The 22,637-nt window shown below is 36.8% G+C and overlaps 1 protein-coding gene across 2 annotated transcripts in view; it reads right to left on the bottom strand.

Moving 5' to 3' along the window:
* Positions 1–10,153: 10,153 nt before the first annotated feature.
* GFM1 (G elongation factor mitochondrial 1) overlaps positions 10,154–22,637 on the bottom strand; it is a 44,834-nt gene continuing 32,350 nt past the window's right edge. Inside the window, exons 13-17 of one of the 2 annotated variants that reach the window (XM_073898062.1) lie at positions 21,396–21,558; positions 19,047–19,191; positions 13,450–13,610; positions 12,633–12,686; positions 10,154–12,481 (exon numbers count right to left, since the gene is read on the bottom strand). In XM_073898062.1, coding sequence (XP_073754163.1) covers positions 12,350–12,481; positions 12,633–12,686; positions 13,450–13,610; positions 19,047–19,191; positions 21,396–21,558 — 655 coding nt within the window. In that variant the 3' untranslated portion in view covers positions 10,154–12,349. The remainder of the gene's footprint in view (positions 12,482–12,632; positions 12,687–13,449; positions 13,611–19,046; positions 19,192–21,395; positions 21,559–22,637) is intronic. The other variant, XM_025879780.2, reaches the window with a different exon arrangement.

Here is a 22,637-nt window from a genome sequence, read left to right on the forward strand (position 1 = left end):
AGTAACTTTTATTTAAAATAATCAATATGCCAAAGGGGACATTTTTGGGGTGGCCTGCCCTTGGCCTCTACAGTCCCTACCACTGAAGCTTTCCTGGAAGTTTCACATATTACAAACTGAGCTGTAGATTGTTCCTTCTTGTTGAATCTCTTAGTTCTGACAATAGGTCAATTCAGTTAAACTCATTTCAGGACATAGTAATGTAGGTGTCTTCTCAAAGTTAAGCCTATGGTTCAAATAATCAGATAAGAGGCATTTCTATGGAAATAAAAAAAACAATGGCTAAGGACTGGATCAAATTTATAAACCAGTTTCTGAGTACTGAGGGTAGATAGTCGAGAGGATTTCTAGATGCAGGGTTAGAGCATCTTCAGATAGGTGCTTTTAGGGGTGGTGGTGGTGATCTGACAGGTTTTCTTTGTAGTTTGGGTATTTCTGGTGATCGTTTTGAGTGGCCCATAGAACAACAGGCATGAAGATTGTCTATAAATGAGCTGTAGTGATTTCTCTGAATTTTACACCAAGTTGTTCATATTCAGTTTGCAGGGCTTCAGGGAAAAGGCCAGTTTTAGTTCTCAAATGATTCCAAGTCAAAAGGATGGCAAAGAAATCAAAGACGTTCATTTGGAGAGTTGTAGCCAGGCATTGGAGGAAACTAAAAGAAATCAGGATCTAGTCCAGTTTATAATGAACTGTGTTAGAATCTAATATCCACAAAGGTGTGTTAGTGAAACAAATTTTTCTCTCTATAATCACCCTTGTTTTTACCAAAGATAGCCAGATTAAGGCTAATCTGTTTGCAAAATAAATAGGAAACTTGGCCTGATTATTTTATATAAGTACAGCAAGAATAGTGATTGATCCTAAAGGCTCTTTTAAATCTGCTTTGCTTGAACTTTTTGTAAGGAATCTTCTGACTGAACTTTTAATAGCCTCTGAAGTTCAGAAGCCAAGCCAAATTACTTGCCATGAGACTTTGCCTACAATACTTATAGTTTAAAGGGGTTAATTCCTTTCTTCTTGAGGTCCCCAGAATATCCTGAAGTTCTTATACCCACAATGTAGTGACCATGCTTACTCACCTAGTAAGGCTGCTTGGAACCCTGTAAGCAAGACTTTCCATAAAGTCACCCTTAAGTTGTGTGGCCATGTCTGAGTCTATTCATGTCTCCCTCAAATACAATATTCCAGTGAAAACCGTGGTAATATAACCAGTGTTTCCAATTGTGTCCTGTTACAAGGAGAACAAATTTTTATTGAACTTATGCAAATAAAAAATTGTTATGAAAATGTAAGAATACTCACTGAAAGCTTTAGGAATTCTGGAAAGATCAAGTAGAGAGAAAAAGGTAAAATATACCTTTGTGAACAAACTGAAATATTTATCAAATTGCTGTAAGTCATAGCATAAGAGAAAAACTTTCCCTTAAATCTGAAAAAAAATATTAAAAAAATCATTAATGGTTAACAGAAATGTCACAGAAATTATAGTCATCCTCTTCAGTTCATTCAGTCCCATGTTACTAATTCTTGTTCTGCCTGAATCTAGTTTTTCCACTAGTTTCAGAAATTCTTACCCCGTTCAGTTTTATAATCAAGGTCATCAAAAGAAACCTGTACTCAGAGTTCCTTCCACGAGTCTCACTGAAGATGAAACACATCTGCACGGAAGCTTTTGTGAAAGCATCTGAGTAAAAGTATATGTGTCTATAAATGATAAAAGACTTAAAAATGACCACAGTGATATAGCTGATTAGAATGAATTATAATGCAGTGGACAAGTAAATTTGGTTGTTTCTGTGACACATAAAACATTGAGATAACAACATACTAGGACATATCAGATTTCATACAATTTTCTAAACACTTAATAACTATACAAATATAATTTAAGAGGGTTTAGTATCACTTATTGCCAGTGCTTCCCATGTAATTGAACATAACAAGCCTAATTAGTGTAATATACCTCCCTTTGTATAAAGAGAACAAATCTTTTGAAATGTTCCGTTGGCCCTCTGGAATATTTCAGAGTGTGGTTAAAAGATTTCATTTTAGACTTTGAATTTGGCAGGTTTCTCAAAAAAATATCAAAAGGTTTGAACGTTTGATTAAATGGGCTCACAGATCATTCTGAAACAATACTTATCTATTTAACCAAAGTGAGAAAAGATTTCAAAAGCAAGTACAGAACGTTATATAGTTGTGAGCAAGAAGGCTCAGGATTTTTTGATAAAGACCCAACAGAGACAAAACAGCATCTTTGTGTTTCTAGGCAGATTACATGAAAGGTAAAGGAAAACTGTTTACAACTCTTATAAAAAGCAAATCAATAACCTAAGAAAATTTTTTCCTTTTAACAGAAAAAAAAAATTCTAATTTTGTACTAGTGTACAAATGATAAAACTCATTCTTAAATAAATTTAATCTTAGCCAGTAATGACCACAAATAAAATTCCTTTCCAAAGGCTCCTTTGCTATGAAGCTTCTACAACTTTTTTTACATTCAGATTTTGTCCTAAGTTTTCCCTCTTCAAATAATTAGCCTCACTTTAGGACAAAATTGTTTTCTTTTCCCTCAACAAAAATGTATTTTTTTATATCTCATACTTTTTCTTACCAAAAACCTGTATCTTACTTTCCTTGCATACAGAGTTGTTTCTCTTATTTCTAGTACATTTAATACCACATATTAGAATTCCTCACCCTTAGAAAATTTAATTTCTAGGGAAAACTAGTAAGCAATTGTGAATTACTGTTACACCAGTAATTTTTACACTGGCAAATTTATGAATGCATTTTATAATTTCTAGGAACATGAGTTTCTTCATAGTGTAATCTTTTAATAAAGCACAAAACATGTTTACTAACAGACCGAAATTGATTTTTAGTTTCTCTGTAATAAGGAAGCCAAAAGTAGATAAACTTATGCTTAGTAATTGTTTCTTATTTTGTTTAATTTGGAAATGACCTAGATATTCAATGAATTCAACATAATTCATCACTTAAACTTAGCAAAACTTCAAAGTTTCAGGGTTACCAAAAAGATCTGGGGGAAACTGTTTAAAAAGTTGACCTAAAAATTTTTTTCTTATTTACATCTATTCAATTTACTTGTTCTTAACAAGTATGCTTAAGTCACCCATAAAAACTTCAAGAGATAGCAAAGTCAGTCATCCTCCCAAGCTATGATGATTATTTTTGTAAACATTTTGTAACATAGATAACATCAGCTTATTTGACTCTAAGTAAACCCATGCAGAATAAAAGTTTTAATTTTAATGCTGGTAACGTTAAAAACACGTCTATTTTAAACCAGCAACCTTAAATTAGCTTCAATACAGAATATTTTTTCAGATCATCTGTTTTTCAGAACTTGAAAAACATTTGGGTTAGTTTCTTTCTAAGAGTTTTAGAATGCCCAATCCTTACTAGGGCTTGCCTTCAAACCAACTAAATAGAGCTCTTTTACAAACTAATTTTGGCTAGATACATAGACAGACATACAGACAGACAGATAGAAACAAAAATCTTATAGCCTTTATTTTTACTAATATTTGTGGTGAGGACATTATAGGCCTGATTTCCAACCTCTTTTTTGTTTTGATGATGAGAAACTTCTTTAAATTTGTATTTCAAAGAATGGCTTTTAGGTCCCAGAGAAGATGGGGGTAGAACATTTACATCACAAAGACAGAGGAAGAATCCAAGTTTTCTTCGAGGTGAACTTTTTGGGACATACTGGCTTCTTATCAGAGGTGCTAGTCTGGGCATAACAGCACTTTTAGCAGTCTGTATTTCAAAAAGCCTCTTTTCTCTTTTTAAAATACCATCTCAGGTGAAATAAAACCAAAAATAAAGTATTGGGACTATATCAAAATAAAAAACTTCTGCAGAGCAAAGGAAACAACATAAAAAGACATAAAAACATAAAAGACAAAATACTGAATGGAAGAAGATATTTGCAAATGACACATCTGGTAAGCGGTTAGTATCCAAAATCTATAAAAAAAACCTGCTACAACTCAACACCCAAAAGCCAAATAATCCAATTAAAAATGGGCAGAAGACATGCACAGACATTTCTCCAAAAAAGATTTCCAGGGGTGCTTGCGTGGCTCAGTTGGTTAAACATCTGCCTTCGGCTCAGGTCATGGTCCCAGGGTCCCGGGATCGAGCCCCGCATCGGGCTCCCTGCTCAGCAGGAAGCCTGCTTCTCCCTCTCCCACTCCCCCTGCTTGTGTTCCTGCTCTCGCTGTGTCTCTCTTTGTCAAATAAATAAATAAAATCTTTAAAAAAAAAAAAAAAGACATCCAGATGGCCAACAGACACATGAAAAGATGCTCAACATCACTCATCATCAGGGAAATGCAACTCAAAACTGCAATGACATATCACCTCACATCAGTCAGAATGGCTAAAATCAGTAACACAAGAAACAACACATGTTGGAGAGGTTGTGGCAAAAAAGGTTGTGCACTGTTGGTGGGAATGCAAACTGGTGCAGCCACTATGGAACAGTATGGAGTTTCCTCAAAAAGTTAAACAGCAGAGCTACCCTTTGACCCAGCAATTGTACTACTGGGTATTTACCCAAAAAAATATAAAAACACTAATTCAAAAGGATACATGTACCCCTATGTTTATTGCAGCATATTTACAATAGCCAAATTATGGAAGCAGCCCAAGTGTCCATCCACAGATAAATGGATAAAGAAGATGTACATATACACAATGGAATATCATTTAGCCACAAAAAAGAACGGAATCTGCCATTTGCAACAACATGGATGGAGCTAGAGTGTATTATGCTACATGAAATCAGAGAAAGACAAATACTGTATGATTTCACTCATGTGGAAACAAAACAAAGGAAAAAATAGTCAAACCAAAAAAGAGACTCTAGTCAAAAAACAAGTGGTTACCAGAGGGCAGGTGGGTGGGAAGATGGGTGAAATATGTGAAGGGAATTAAGAGTACACTTATGGGGCACCTGGGTGTCTCAGTCTATTAAAGGACCAACTCTTGATTTCAGCTCAGGTCATGACCTCAGGGTTGTGAGATCCAGCCCCTTGTCAGGCTCTACCCTCAGTGGGTAGTCTGCTTCTCTTTCTCTCTTCCTCTGCCCCTCCCCCCACTCATGCTCTCTAAAATAATCTTTAAAAAAAAAAAGTCCACTTATCATAATGAGCACTGAGTATTGTATATAATTGTTGAATCACTATATTGTATCCTGAAACTAATATAACCCTGTATGTTAACTATACTGGAATCAAAATTTAAAACTTAATTTAAAAAAAAGTGGGCTTGAAAGACTTCTAGAGTTGCATTTCTGGTTTTGTAACACTCTGTAAGACAAAGACAGTTGTTTCAAATTTCCCCAAAGAAATGGATTATAGACTGAATATTTATAGATTGCTTTGCCTTTTTAATGAAACTTATTTTTTTAAAGATTGATTTATTTTAGAGAGAGCGTAAGAAGAGCGGCAGAGGGAGGGGGAGAGGGGGAGAGAGAGACAGAAACAGACTCCACACTGAGGGTGGAGCCTCGTGATGCAGGGCTCAACACAGGGCTCGATCCCACGAAGGTGAGATCATGACCTGACACTCAACCGACTGAGCTACCCAGGCACTCCAAAAACTTTTATTTTTTTTGTATCAGGGAGATTTTCAACTAAAAAAGGAATCAGAAGATTTATGCCTTTGTAAAATCTATATCAAGCATTTTAACAAAAGTCTTCTGAGTACAGAATTTAACCTTGGCTTCCATTAGTGCCTGAATATTGGCCTTCCCCGGTTCATTTGTAGGAGGGCTAGGAGACATTTTGGTCTTGTTTTCCCTCTGTGAAGGGAGGGTTTCTCCAGGGGCCTGTCTGGCCAAATAACCATAGTATCATCATGGGTGGAAGAACTCACCTTAGCAGCCAATCAAGGTCTCTGTGAGTAGACCTGGGAATAGCCAATAAGCTAATTCTTCTCTGAATTTGGTGGGATCTTCTGAAAGTGGAGGAAAAAAGGCTTTTCAATTCAGAAGATCTGCTATTCAGGAGACATGGGTTTTGCAGTGGCGGAGTCTAGGACACATCTACGAAGGTACTGCCCACAAATTCCTGAAGCTGAAAGGGCCTGATTACAGCAAAGCAGGCCCTACTGCCTTCCCAGGTGCTTCTGCTACATGCACTTTCTGGTTTTCAGAATGTACGTGACTAGCCTGAGTAACCTGTCTACTTTGAACTGAGAGATTAGACCAGAGTGTTCTCTGTAAATCTTCCAGGGAAAGTTAAAATAGGCAGATGGGGCCGGATTTTAAGAAGGAATTTATGTTAGATGTGGACATTAATGTCTTAGGTTTTTTTTTTTTCATCTCATTCGGGGCATCCCTAAGTTTAGTGATTATACTAATCAGACAATTGAGAGCCCTCCATAAATGTTTCCTTGCAAATACAGCCAATTTGAAGGACCCCTCTTCCAGCCACTGACAAGTAGGATCTTATTAATTCCAGTAGCAGCTCAAACCAGTAAGCCCTTTGATGGTGTAATCCAAGACGCAAGAGGTGTCCCTAGAGAGAGGCAAGATAGTGTAGCTCCTATCATACAAAAGTTTCCCTCCAAAGATTGTCTAAGCAAGCAATGGACTTTGTTGCATAGGCCATAAGGATGGTGTAGCGAAAACGGTGTTGTCAGTCTCCCACAAAAATGAGTAGACCTGCTCATCTGTGACAGCGGCCAGACACTACCAGACTGGGACTTTCCAACACTAACAAGCAATGAAGGATGAGATGACAAAGGCCCCTTACAGGCGAGGACCTTTTATGACAAACTCCCTTGAGAACTGGCATGCCCAGATGAAGCGGGCTGCTTGTAACCGCAGGTCTTGGAACCCCAGTCTATTTGGCCATCAAGTTGCACACCAGTAAGTGTACCGTCCAGAAGGTGAAGACCAGAGAGAATATTCTTACTGATCACAAAGCCAAGCTCTTAGGACATATGACAAGATGAAAGGAAAAATCTCATCTGGTTTTTCTGATGTACACATTAACAGCTTTAGCTATGTGCTGGGTCTCTCAGAGCCAAACTGATTAATAACTAGGAGGGATGTGCCGTGGGTTACAGATGACCTATTGTTAATCTAACCTGTTCTGTGACCAACTTATCCTAACACGGGAGTCACTGAGTTAAGCCGTAAGCAGTCTAATAGCTTTTACCCATGCCCACCAGTTTTGAGGCTCTGGCTTCCAAGATTTCCCATGGCAACAACCTTTACCGCATGTGCACATTAACTCACAGTAAAGTTTGTCTGAGCAGACACCAGTCTGATGACAGCCATTAATTCATCAGTCTGTGAGGCTGGCTCAAACAGTGGGCTTCTAGAGCCCATGCCTTTCTGCCCCATGGAAATTCCTTTTTATGACAAACAACACAAAACACAGAGACAAAGGAAAACAAAGACCATCTCTGGGAGGAAATGGATCACTAACAGTACTCAACCACATTTTTACCAAGATTTGCTAAGTCCAATGTATTAGTTCCACAAGATTGTCTCTTGCTAATCTAAATTTAGAGAGAGAAAAAAAAATGATTCTCGTTACTCTCACTCCACCAGATTCTGCAGAGATTCTGGGAGGCAGACATGGAAAGAAATCTTACCTTCTGCTGGTTTTATGTCAGATGTCCCAATATCTTAAAACTGCAGAATCTTCGGAGTAACTATCCCATGGAAGCTGATCCTGCAAATATGCCAACTATAGGGGAGGAATCTAAATTTCATTCTACCCATCAAGGTTCTTCCAGCTAGTCTAAGAATTACATTGATAGGTGACAGATTAACAGGAGAAAAAAGTTTTATTATGTGTACAGAGAGGTCCAATAATGCAACTGACACCTTAAAAAATGGGTAGTTTTTATACTTTAAAGATTTTATTTATTTGACAGAGAGAGAATGAGAGAGAGCACGAGAGGGAAGAGGGTCCAGACTCCCTGCTGAGCAGGGAGCCCAATGTGGGACTCAATCCCAGGACTCCAGGATCATGTCCTGAGCCAAAGGCAGTTGCTTAACCAACTGAGCCATCCAGGTGCCCAGTTTTTATACTTTACAGACAGAGACAATCTGTGAGGCATTGACAGGACAAAGAAAACTTAACTTTGATTAACCTTCAATTAGTAAAGAATTCTAAGTTAGTAACAAGTTACAAGGTTATTTATATAGCTTTCTTGGCTCTTAAGTTTCCTATCTCTGATAATAAGGATGTTTCTTTACCTTGTGGTACAGAGAGGGTGCCTTTTCACGTCGGAGATTCATTTCCTGCTTTCAGGGGGCATAGAGGGTGTGATCCAGGTGTCCTTGTGCAGTCTTGTCTCTTATGCAACTTATTTAAAATAATCAATATACCGAAGTGGGACATTTTGGGGTGGCCTGCCCTTGGCCTCTACACATTTAAAGGAATGCTTATGTCAGTGTCTCAAAACCGTTAACCAGGACCCTTGGGCAGTAACTGGTTAGGAAGCATCAGCTTCAAAATATCCCAAAATATTACTCTTAAGTCTATACTGTAAGAAAATTAGAAAAGTTTATACTGAAGAGAAAAATTTTACAGACATGGACTATCACAAAATAAAAATGAACAGATACTTTTTAGATCTAGTTCATATATTTTTTTATTTAAAGCCCTTTGTTTCATCTTCCCAATATCCCCGATTTAAAGAACTGTTAAGTATCCTGAAGCACTGGAACCAATCATTTAAATGAAACACCAGATCTCCCACCTACGTAATAATGCAAGGAAATACTTTTTCTAAAATATCTATCTACAATGATTAAATTATGTCAAAACCAAGCAATAAGCTCCTCTAAAGGAAGTTTCTAAATAATCTTCAAAAAAGGTGCCAAGAGCATTATAGTAATAATGTCAATGTCCTGTGATCTTTAATCAACTTTTTAGTATCACATTAAGGGCTAGAAAAGGGTTTCAGCTTTCTACTGTCACTTATCTCAAAGTCCTCTTCCTCATGAAAGCATTTTTTAATTAATGAGATTAGGCTCACAAATATGATCATTATTCAATTTACAGATTTATTTCAGTACAATAGATCATGAAGAGGAATTCTACACATAGACAACACACAATTGTCTAAATTTATAAAACTCCCAAAAGTTAAGCCAAATATTTCTCACTAATATCACAATTAGAACATCTTCTCTAGCACAAACTCTAAAATTGCTGACCTGATTTTACTAATATTGATTTTGCCAGCTAACAGCAGAGAAAAATTACTTCATCATCCTTGACATAAAATGAAAACTCTAAATTCCCTAAGTCTTCTTTTCATTAGGAGCCTAAATTCTTCTGAACCACTGAGCCAGTGGCAGATATATATATCACATTTATCTTCCTAATCACTAGAACTTTCAAAATTTTAAGACCTACAAAATAATACCAGGATTTTGTCTGCATCCCATTGCCTTCTATTCTGTTTCATTTTTCCTACCTGAATTATGAATTGTTAGAAATTAAACAAATTCTTCTCAAAGTCATTTGGAAGTTTCTATATTTGCCCTTGAATGATAGTTCTTCATGAAATGAGTTTATTCCACCAATTTCTCTCAGCCTAGAAAATTCTATGACCTGTTCTGTGACCTTGCCTAGCTTTCAAAGTGCTACAACCACCTAACTTGCTGCCTGGCACTTATTTGCATGGATAAACGAATAAATGAATGCTCACAATAAACTGTAAATACAACAAACTGTTTCAAGGGTGCATTCCAGTGTTATTTATTTGAAGACCCTTTAAGCAGCAATTAAAGCTCTCATTCACCAATTCCAGTTTTAGCAATGCAAACAGTTGTCTTCTTACAAAGGGATATACTTCTACATGGTCACAATTTACTACTACCTTGTGGCTGCCTAGTTTCATTGGCATCAATTTTAAAACTCATCCAGATTTGAAAAATATTAAAATATGAAAAATCCTAATACTTCAGGATTTAATTTTGATGATTTTACAACTAAATAATCTAAGAGTGAGCAGGGAGGAAAAGGAATAGACAGAAAATTGACCCTATTTCTTTAAAGACAAAGTTGTCAAACTGAGAACCTATATAGCCCAACTGTAACATCACACAAGAGAAAATGAAAAATATGACACAAAAAAATCTTCCACTTCATGTCTTGGAGGTGCAGGGAATACTGCTCTTTAAACTTTCCTGTATATTAGAATCAAGTGGAAAATTTTTGATCTTGATCCAAAGAATCCAAGCATCTAGAGACGGGACTGGGCAATTCTTTTTAAAGCTCCCCATGTGGTTTTTAAAGTGCTGCCAGAATTACTGGGTTGGGAATCACTGCAATACTGCCTAGTGCTGTTACTTTTCTCCAACACAATACTGTCTTTCTTTAAATTAGCCAACAATTATCCTTCGTAAGAGTAACATAAAAAAAATCCTCATTTATGAATGTTCTCATTAATTTTTTCCTTGCTACAGACGTTGGTTGCTATGTGGTCTTTACCAATTATAACCAAACTAATTAGCAAGAGATGGCAAGAGATGCAGGCTCTGGTCCTAGATCTATCCCTGTGTCAACCATACTCTTGTTACTCCCACCAGCCAGGCCTGTGTTTTTGCCTATGAAATGCCAGTGTTGGATTAAATATCTAGGTTTTTTTCTGATGCTCTATCTTTATAACTAGAGTATTTAACAAGTTAAAAACACATCAAAACTTATCCATCTTAGTTCCAATATTCCTAACTGTTGGCAATAGCCAGAGAAACTATACTAAATTCTGGAAGGTATTTCCTCATCAGGAACAATTTTCAAAGTCATTGTCAATAGCATGAGATGCTGATGAAATGAAACAGCCAATATTATTCAGGCTTGATGCTACTATAGCAACAGACATATTCATGGGGGAAATGGATGTGGTTTCATGAATACAACTAATTATCAACTTGAAAATTTAACAAGCTGTGTGGTCTTGGACAAGTTATTTACCTTCTCCGTGCTTTTGCTTCTTCTATTTCAAAATGGTAAATAGAGTGGCTAATAGTTCCCACTTTCATAGAGTTGTGACAACGAAATTAAATGCACTTAAAGCACTTAGCAGATACTTTGAAAACATGCTCAATACTTCAAAAAATCTTTTAATAGAAAGCTTAAGTTATAAAGCCAAACCTATAATCAAGAAAAAGAAAGGAATTTAAAACTGTTATTTTATCTCTATTACCCACTAAGAGAAAGGACCAGGAAATGCCCCTCCCATCAGATGATTTGGGGATGAAGTAATCCTAAATATGGTACTACCGTCCAGGAAAGTCCAACCTATTCTAGAAACAGAAACTTAACATTTGTTCTTTCACAGTGTCAATGAATACAATATATGATAAATTCCAACAGACTCAAATTCAACTGGCGTTTACCAGGTGGATGAAACTGACCAGGCAGCAACTATGTAAATTATGTTTTATTATTCAGAGTTGCAGAAACATTAAAATGAACATAGGTAAGAACAGCAGTATGCAAGGATCTGCTTTTCATTTTAAAATGTCCACAAGAAACATAAAAATAGGCATTTACAAATTTGCAGAAGCCACAAATTGAAGCAATCACCTATATATAAAACAGCTAGAAATTCACTAGCCATATTACATAATATTCCAATGAAGAATCCGAAAAATGTTCTCTATCAAGAACATATGAAATCCACTCTTCAACAACAAAGTCTTGTTCAAGTATGTGTTGGTGGCACCGTGGTGAGCATAGCTGCCTTCCACAAAACCTGCTCATTAAAAGAGGACACTCCTAAGAAGTGTCATGATATAAGCAATTCACTTTCAAATTACTGTTCAGCAAAACAATAATTTAAAAAAAAATTTAAATATAGAGGTATGAGACAAAGACAGATAAAGCAAATATGACAAAATAATCATGTGATGAACAAATTGTTAACAAGATTGTTCATTATTGAGTCTAGATGGAAGGTATAGGCCTGTTCTCTGTACTGCCTTTTTTCAGCTTTTCTATATGCTGAAAATTCTTAGCATCTAAGATATTCGGAAAGGAAATTTACATACCATTCTACGCTTAGAAGTATAACTGAAATCCATCTCTTATTCCCTTAGATATTAAATATATTTCAGTAATAGTCATATTTTATTTGATGTTTTTCAATGAACTATAAAACCAATCCACAGAGTTGGGATATACATAGAATTATCTTTGAATATGACAGAAGCTCCTGAATATAATAGGAAGGGCTTCTAAAATTTGTTTCAGCCTGAATTCATTCCACCAGAATCCATTAAAGTATATAAATCTCGCAGATACAGTTACAGCTAGTCAACTTAAAGTGAGGGAAGTTAGTTCTTGGCTTTTCCCTTTTTTACAGGAAGTTGACCTGTAGCTTCTAAGTACTTATTGATGAGGTCTTCTTGTGTGGACGGTGAACAGGGCTGGTATCTGCAGTACTCCATTGTGTATTCTCCCTTTCCCTAAGGAGTTAAAAAACAACACAGATTTTGTTTGTTTGTTTTGGTACATCTACCAAGGAAAAGTCCTGCAAAGGCAGGATTTCACATATTTGAGCACTGTGTAGGGCAGTTTCTTAAAGAGCACTTGAATAAAGTTTAAACATCTGCTTACCTCTGTGCATGACCTAAGTTCAGTGGAATAACCAAACATATCGTTTAGAGGGACCTGAAAACAAACACAGAGGATATTTTAGTATTGCTTATTGAAAAATATTTGAGAAAGTACAGAAAAGCCTTAGGCATTTAATTCCTTTAGTCTTAAGTTTCTACTAACTACTCTTGATTTAAAAAAATTAAAAGCCAGAGAAGTATATTTTTGCTTTACTGAATATCTTATTTAAAAATAATTTAATGTGACAGTCACAACCAGAAACCAAATCTTTGTTTCACAGGGTGGACACCCCTGACGGCCTTCCCCGCCGCCCCATACCTACTCCACACTCTGGCTGAAGCTCAAAAATGGACAAGTGGTTCTTCTGTGAGAATGTTAATACAACTTTCCTCTGGACACCTCAATAATATGCTGATAGTAGTGTCTTCTAGGAGGCCTTATGTAATGTGACAGACACTTTCTCCCATGAGATTTAAGTACAGGCAATGGAACTCAACGTTATCCAGTAAATCAGAGATAACATGATAAAGCAGCTATACAAAGGAAACTTATAACAAGAAAGAAAGATAACTTTTATACATCTAAGAAAATGACATATTCACAAAGGCCCACATAAATCTTATTTTTAGCTTTTGCATTTAAGAGTTGCTCTGGCAGCAAATTATAGAAACTGCCAGGAATACAACACTCGAATAGCTAGGAAAATGTATCAATTTGCTCTACACTCTCCAAAACACACTCTCCAAAAACAAAAACTAACTCTCATTTCCGTCTGTGGTTACTAAAAGCAAGATTGTCAGTGACCAATAGTACTTACATCCGCATACAGTGTAAAATAGTCCTCAATCCCATCTTGTCCTGTGATTACCCCATGGCGCCGATTAATTCCCGCAATCACAGGTCCATGAAATTCATTTGGGGCTATAACTTCCACAGACATAATAGGTTCAAGAATACATAATGTTCCATTTGCCAAAGCTGGGTTAAAAAAAAAAGACACAAACCAGTTTATTAATCTTTATACAAATGGGAAATCTTCCTTACCCAGATATACAAAAGGGAGAGTGCTCTTAAAAGGTACACACATGAGTGATGAGGTTAAAGTACTTGCCCTGGACTTTTTTTTCTGGTAGCAGTAATAGTCACTCTCCTAAATGGAAATTCCAATAAGACAACACATGATTACAGTATTAATATTTCTATCACTATATTTTTATCCTTAAACATTACTAAGCTGTGGAGAATATAAAACGGGTCTTCAAGCAACATTCAGTCAGGTTCTTTACCATCTAAATTATCCAGTTGAGGGTTACTCATTCTCCCTCTCTGAATACTTTGACGAGTAAGGACACTCACTGTTAAGTCTTTGACCAGGTAAACCAGTTATTTCTGGTTGGTCCCTAGAAGATGGTTATTTTTAACTCTAAGAGAATAACTTTTATCATATATTTGGAGACAATAATCAAGTCACACTTGAGTTCTGTCTTTCCTTTTCTAGGCTAGGCAATTTCAACACCTGATTGAGAATCAGAAGACCAAGTTTCTAGTTTCCGCTCTGACCCTAACAAGTTATATATGCCTTTTAGAAAAAACAAAATGTGTCCAGCCCTCAAGTTTCTTCACCTACAAAATAAAGACACTGGATGTGAAGAGACATCTAAGCACTAAAACGTGTGTCCAAACATTTTTAACCCCCTTAATACATAACCAGAACACTTCTTATTGTGACAAATGCTGACTGAGGGTTATATTTAACAATGTGGAGAGAACAGAATAACATTTCAAACATTCATATTTAATTTGTACGTTATGAGAGTGTGGAATAATATTTCAGCCTCAGAGTGGATGTATTATCTCTAAATAAAGATTTTAAGCAAAACAGAGAAAAGATGACAAAGAAAATATTGTTTTAAGATAATCACAGCTTTCCAGGCATCAATTTGTTTATAATGAATTAATCGGCAATCATTCTTGTATATTCCTTAAAACACTTCTCTTAAAGACACTATTAGCTTAAATGCAATAATTAAAGAACAGCAATTTAATATGCTTGGATTTCTTTGAAATACTTTCTAATTCAAATCATAGCTCATACCTTTGACTAATTAGTCCCAGTGAGTGAATTCTGTTCTAAAAAGAGAAAGAACTGAACTTTGCAGACTCCTAAGCTTTCTCAGTTAAGCCCCGAAGAACCCTGCACAGACATCTAAAGCAGCAGACTAACAATTCCGGACTGTAGGAACAGCTCCATTTCTTGTAATGTCGTGGGTTATCACAATACCAGAGCTTCCCTGGCTCTAAATAAATGCAATCAATGCGGAAGACACCCAGAAAGACAGACGCGAGCACACATATTAAGATTTAGTACACATTACCCAGTGTTTTCAATAGGTCAGTAATATAAAAGAGCTAGACTGTGAAAGGGTCATATTTTAAAGGGAAGAAAGGGCCAGGTATACAGTGCCCATCACTTAACTGCTGAGGATGTCCTGTCCAGTTCTCAGTTTTATATTCTCTCAACCTGCTCCTTTCAACTCCCTCCTTCCCCCTAAATTCACCTCCTGACTCACTTCCAAAGAACCGTGTCCTTACCCATGCCTTCTCCTAACCCACCGTGACAAGACTCTGGAGAGGATTCTCCCTGCCCTATTCGACAGTCACATGGCAGCCCACTCCTAAAAGCTAAGTTTCCTTAAACAGATCCATGTGGTCTTTGGCTTTTCAAGATAGCAAGTAAAAATACCAACATCATCACAGGTACTTTTAAGCCTGAAGTGATGAGAAGAGGTGGTAATATTTTTATTTCAGGCCACTAGGAATAATGTTGATAACACCAGGCCAGGTGTTGAAGAGGTCATCTGAGGTGGTGTTCAAGGGCTAGGACTCTGGGCTGGGTTTCACTCTCAGCTCCACCACTAATCATGTAATCTTGAGCCATTCAATTAACTACTCTGAGTCCTGATTTTCTCAACTATAGGGTCATTTTGAACATAAGATATGATAATTCATGTACTCAGCATAATACACAGCACACAGTGATCAACAGATGCTATTATGAGCACTCTGAGACAAGAAGTTGGTAATGGTGGCATGGCACAGCACCGGGTTGAAGGTAATACGAAGGAAAGAATGGCTAGCACTCACTGCCCAAGTATGCACGTGCGAGTGTTTTCAAATACATTCTTAGATTTAATTTTACATTCTCCCATATAATATTATGGAATTACTATCTCCAAGCAGCTTGGGGGAAATTCCTATGATTTGCACATTTCCACAAAGTATGGAGCAGAGCTGGGATTTGATCTCCAAGCCCATCACATAATGGGGCAGAGATCAAAGACGGAGTGCTGTCAAGTTAAATGAGCTACCCTTTACTTCTAGGCCTTTATTTCTCTTATGGAATGGCTACAAGTTTGAGGTTTCTGGGGAGACCAAGCACAGTGCTCTAAAACCTGGCCACAGAAAACGATGGCAATGGTCACATTCGTAAGGTGAAACATGCCCAAACAGAACATTCAATTCTAGATTCAGTTTTAGTTATATCACTGATTAATCTCAGGGACAAAGTTTAAACTGTGACCCAACACAGTTCCAGTTTTCATTTTTTTAATGAAAAAATGAGAATCTGAACTATTTTTCTCCCAATTTTGATAACAGAGAATGGCTCTTAAGTCTAAACTATTCTGATACTGGACTCATTTATCAACATTTTCACCCCAAAACTCTAAAACAGCATTAAATAGAGGTTTATGCATGAAAAGCTGATTTTCTTACTGAAGAAAAGCTTCCTTTCACCCTATACACTTCTGTCTTTCAATCTTGGATGACTGAATAACAGATGAAGAAACAGCAAAGTAATTCATTTTTCATGCTAGCACCCTATTTTGTCCATGTTTATCTGGCAAAAAAAAAAAAAACAAAAAAAATTCTCAACTACTATCTAGTGCTTTTCCTTTGCACACCCACCAGGCAGTTAATCATACTTAATGTCTGTACACTTAAATAATTAAAAAGTAAATGGCACATATTCACCTGTTAATATTCGTAGATATACAGACTGTTTTCGTGGAATCATATGTGTAAATTATGGGCATATACATCTACATTTAATTATATTTCATACAGGAGCAACTAAAAAAGATGATGAGGCTTTTTGTTAACTGACAACCATACCAATTATCTGGCTTTGTGTAAACTCTATCTCCAGGAAAGCTACTAATTTCCAGTCAAGAACCAGATAGAACAATTGGTAATTTCTAATTCAGCTGTGCTTGTAGAAAGTATCATAATATATGTATATAAAATCATCACATGTACACTTAAAATATCTCACAATTTTGTCAGTTACACTGCAATAAAGCTTTAAAAAAAGGTACAAAAGTGATTACAACTAATTTGTCTAGTTTAAGATTTACTGAAGTGGTAAACACCCTAAAGGGCAAAAGAGGCACGTGTTTTAATGTGAATCATGCCTAAGAAAATCTTATTTTCTTTGTGACTTAATTTCCCTTTTTGCTATTAACACAATCTTCAGATTATGACAAAATTTCCAGATCACAGATTTCAACTGCGTTTTTAACAGAGAGCTGGCATAAAGAAAATGAAGGATTTTCTCTCCCTTTCACAACTGAGAAACTAAAACACAAATTACTAACGGTTGCCATTAGTTTAAGTAATAAAAGGAATTAGCAACCTGGTCAAGAAATGAGCAACCTTTTCCAACCATTGCCCCACACCTGATGACAGATGCAAACAGAAAAACAACACGAAGTCCAAAATTCATAGAGAATCAATAAAATCGTGATTCACAGAATGCTTAAAAGATATGATTTATCTAATTTTTACTGTCCATTTTGACCCTCTCTTTGAGAAAAATGTTTCTGAAATGTTTTATAAGTCATAATTCTTTTTTTCTTCATAATATAATTCTCCTGTGTGAAGATACTTATGGACATTATTAATAATGAATATGGAAGAGATGACAAAGAGAATACATTTTCTGGGTTCAGGACACAAGTTTCAAGTTCCTTTGTTGGACAACCCTGATGTCAGATTGCTGTGTTATTTGCTTTTCTCTTTTAAAAGCAATGAATCACATATACTTGCAATTGTTTAGGTTTCTGGTTCATCAGGGTCAGGGTTTTAATACACCGGTTATTCTGTGTGGAAAAGGTTGACAATTCCAGCAGTTTAGCAAGGGGTCTGCGCTGTAAATAAAGTTTACTGAGTTCCTTCAAAATATGTTGCCATCCTCAAAATGCCTGAAAGCCTACAATGTCATACATTACAAAAATTACTTACAAACTTATGGATTTCCTGGCATCTGAGTAAGTCACTAAAAATAGCATGACTGTAATGCTTCTATAAAACATTTCTTAGTACTCCAAGCACATCTAACTTCATTAAAAACACTACAGACAAAATATGGAAAGAGCCCAGATGTCCTTTGACAGACGAATGGATAAAGATGTGGCATACACACACACACACACACACACACACACACACACACACACACACACACAACACACACACACACGAATATTAGTCATCAGAAAGAATGAAATCTTGCCATTTGCAACGACGTGGATGGAACTAGAGGGTATTATGCTAAGTGAAGTAAGTCAGAGAAAGACAAATATATGATTTCACTCGTGGAATTTAAGAAACAAAACAGATAGGGCGCCTGGGTGGCTCAGTTGGTTAAGCGACTGCCTTCGGCTCAGGTCATGATCCTGGAGTCCCTGGATTGAGTCCCACATCGGGCTCCCTGCTCAGCAGGGAGTCTGCTTCTCCCTCTGACCCTCTTCCCTCTCGTGCTATTTCTCATTCTCTCTCTCTCAAATAAATAAATAAAATCTTTAAAAAAAAAAAAAAAACAGATGAACACAGAAGGGGGTGGAAATAAAATAAGGAGAAATCGGAGAGGGAGATAAACCGTAAGAGACTTAACTATAGGAAACAAACTGAGGGTTGCTGGAGGGGAGGTCCCTGGGGGGACAGGGTAACTGGGTGATGGACATTAAGGAGGGCACTTGAAGTGAGCACTGAGTGTTACATGCAACTGATGAATCACTAAACTCTACCTCTGAAACTAAAAATGCACTATATGCTAATTAATTGATTTTTTAAAAAAGCAAAAAAAACCAGAACTTACAGATTATCTATAAATTTAAGCATATGAAAAATACTAGACAATTTAGGACACAAGGCAGTTTGTAAGAAAGAGAACACAGTAATCTACCCTCACTTCAATTCTATAAATATTTGCCTAAAACCTGCCATGTTCCCTGGTGGGCTGCCTAATACTCTGGGGGGGACAAGACTAAAACACTGCAGCTGCATTCTGAGTCTCTGATGGTCTATCAGGGAAAACAGACACAGTGTTGCAGCAAGTCCCAGGACTCAGAATACCTTGTTTAAGAGCACCTTCTCCCGCGCGGATGAAAGAGATTTCGTTGGAATCCACCATGTGGTGCGCCCCATCTTGCAGGACAAACCGGAGCCCAGAGAGCTTGTGACCAGAAAGAGGGCCTTTCTCACAGGCATCCAAAAACCCCTGTTAATGAATAAACACAACTTCTGGAGTCAGTGGATTTCACTTGCACATGAATTATGAAGAATACTCACACATTTATACTGTTCAGAAGTTAAGCATTTTTATGAATACTACATTTCACCCCTCAAAAAAAGAGTTTTAAAAAGTTGAACAGCTTAACTACCTAAATTTTATTATTGTGGCATCTAGATGAAGAATCCCTTGGAAAAGCATATCACTTAAAGATGTGAGCTGGTGGGCACCTGGGTGGCTCAGTTGGTTGAGCGACTGCCTTCGGCTCGGGTCATGATCCTGGAGTCGCAGGATCGAGTCCCACATCGGGCTCCCTGCTCAGCAGGGAGTCTGCTTCTCCCTCTGACCCTCTTCCCTCTCGTGCTCTCTATCTCTCATTCTCTCTCTCTCAAATAAATAAAATCAAATCTTAAAAAAAAAAAAAGATGTGAGCTGGTTTGAAAGTGATGCTGAGAGCGCTAACACTTAACATCTTTAGGAATTACTTACCTCTTATAACCCATTATACAGATGGCATGCTCTTAATTTTTTATAAGGAGGAAACAGAGGAAAGGCAAGAAAGAGTAACTCCATCAAACTTGGCATTGATTCAACAGCTATGTCTTGAGCTCCCACTATACACCCACCACTGCTTTGCCTCATGGCAGACCACAACACTATAGCTTTGGTGTTACACACGTAAGAACTGGAATTCAAAAGTGATTTCACTTTTCCTAATGCAGTTCCTTTTTAAAAAAACAGCTTCACTGATGTATGACTGACACACAATAGACTAAACATATTTTAAAAGTACCATTCTTTTTCAGTCCCTTCAACACTTGTAGAGCTACCACAATTCAAGTTAGTTTTTCTCGGCAAACAATCAGATTGCTGACATATAGTACAATATATTTCTGACACTGTAAAACTATAAACTCTGTATGTTGAAAAATACGTAAGTTCTTCTTCACCTACATTAATCTTTGAGAATAGAAGATAACTTAAAAGTATGAGTGACAAAATACTGTCCTGAAATATAAAGTATAAGAGGAATGAAATACACTAATCACAAAAAATGCTACCACCACTAAAAGCAAATAATCTATTAGTAAAGATTTCTAAGTTAAAAGGGTAAATGAAAACCTAAACATTTCAATGTATGAGAACCGACAGTTGCTGAAGGTTTACAAGAGTCTTAAAGCCAGTGACCTAGAAAGCAAACAAAACACTAACCTCTTACATGTGCAAAGCACTTCACAATTTACAAAGAAATGTTACAGGGTATTATCTCATCCTAAAATTGGTGAGGGGTTCATGTTTAGTCTTCTATTTACTCATGGTTTACAAATGAAGAAACTGGCTCTGAACACCATGATTTACCAAAGAGCACATTAACCAGTAGCAGGGATGTTGGGAGTCTTCATGAATGATCATGGTACTACAACAGTAAACTTAAAACTTTCATAAATTCCTAACAACTGCTACAAATTTTAACTGTTGATTGCAACTTAGTAGGTTCAATTTATCAAAAGAAATAGAATAACTCTGATTAAGAAACAGAATGAGGGGTACCCTGAGTGACTCAGTTGGTTAAGCATCCAATTCTTGATTTCAGCTCAGGTCACGATCTCAGGGCTGTGAGATCGAGCCCTCCATCAGGCTCTGCACTGGGCACAGAGCCTGCTTAAGATTCTCTCTCTCCCTCTGCCCCCTAGAAGAGTGCTTTATATATGAAGAGTGCTTAATAAATACTTGCTAAGTGCATGTCTTTAAAAAGCTGGCTACAATTTTGAGATGGTTGGACTATGAGAAAGCAAATAAGTCCTCTTAGAGAAAAAACTACTGCTTTGTTTTGGAAAAAAGAAAAAGAAACAGAATGAATTCCCCCTCGTTGTCATAGCATATATTTATAGCTCTTCAACCTAATGAACCGAAGATTCTAAATCAGATGGAAAGCTTAACAATCAGATAAAGAAGCAGGGCAGTAACTAAAATGAACCATGTAAGACAATGTGATAGAAACAGGATCTGAGGGGCGCCTAGCTGGCTCAGTCAGAAGAGAATGAGACTCTTGATCTCGGGGTCGTGAGTTCGAGTCCCACGCTGGGTGTAGAGATTACTTAGATAAATAAAACTTAAAGAAAAAAAGAAATATGATTTGATACCCAATAAACTGGTTGAAAAAAATGTAATAAAGTTATTTTTGTTGTTACCTTTTCTACTGCAGGCACAAACTGCTTTGGAACATTAGCCCCAAATGTTTCATCTAAAAACTCCAACTTAGTGTAGTTCTCTGGGTCCAGAGGCTCCAGTACACCGATCACTTTTCCAAACTGGCCTGCACCACCTGATTGTTTTTTATGTGTAAATTCAAACCTGAAAGTGATTTAGGAGGGGGGGGGAAAAACCAATATAGCGTTATGTTAATTAGCAAAATGAAATAATTCCTACTGATTTAAATGAAAAACCACATTTCCCCATTTTTACTTGTTCCTTTGAATACCTTGCCATAAAATTTTACTGTAAAATTTATTTAAAAAGTAATTCTTTCTTTTATGTTTTTACTTGGAGGTGAGGGTGAGGTACAACACCAAAGTAATCCACGGTTTTCTTTAATTCTGCCAATTCTTTACTTCACAAGTAGAAAAGTAAAAGTGTTAAAAGTCAGTCTAAGGTTCGTGCTCTAGTAATCTACATTCCAAAGAGCTCACCTTCTTTTGGAATGCCTCCCTTCCCTGGGACACAGTGTTGTTCTCGTCTTAAATCTCTACAACTAAAGATAGTTACTTGAAAATAGGAGCTCTGCAGTTAATTTATTCAGATCTGAGTTTACTACCTGGACTTTATGGAGTGATGCAAGATGAGGGAAGGGAGTTTCAGGTGGATTAATACCTGAAAATAGTAATGGCAAAATGATGACTAACATCAGTCAGTCATTTAAATACACACATATACAGACAGGTCAGTGTTTACTTCGAACCACGAATGGCAACATAAATAGAATAAGCACTTTATATAGATATTAAACATTTGTAAACATACACTATTTCCGATGAAAACATTTCATGAGTATCTACTACCTGCAAAGCATTTCTTCCTTTAAACCGAAACCTTCCTCAAGACCACAAGATGAAAGAGGCCAGCCACTTTCAAAATTATCTCAGGTAACTGCAAGTAAATGGACATTAACGAGCCTGTTCCTACCTACAGATCTGTGCTGGTTTGGAATTAGTAAATATTCATTTTGGTAGGTGATGCCATTTGGAATATGCAGATTTCATAAAAAGCCTAAGTGTGAATGTGCCTGATGAGCTGCCTTTAAATAATCTTCCAGCTGCCAAGAGATTCAGGACGGGCTGAGGAAAACGACCGCTGAAAGAAGAACTTTCTCTCAGAACTAAGAGAACGAAAGTAGAAGGGGAACAACTGGCAAAGCGCCACAGAACGACCGCAGG

The sequence above is a fragment of the Callorhinus ursinus genome, unplaced genomic scaffold (genome assembly GCF_003265705.2).
Source record: "Callorhinus ursinus isolate GAN/ISIS: 27379988/994484 unplaced genomic scaffold, GSC_fseal_2.0 scaffold1, whole genome shotgun sequence".
Classification (NCBI taxonomy): domain Eukaryota; kingdom Metazoa; phylum Chordata; class Mammalia; order Carnivora; family Otariidae; genus Callorhinus; species Callorhinus ursinus.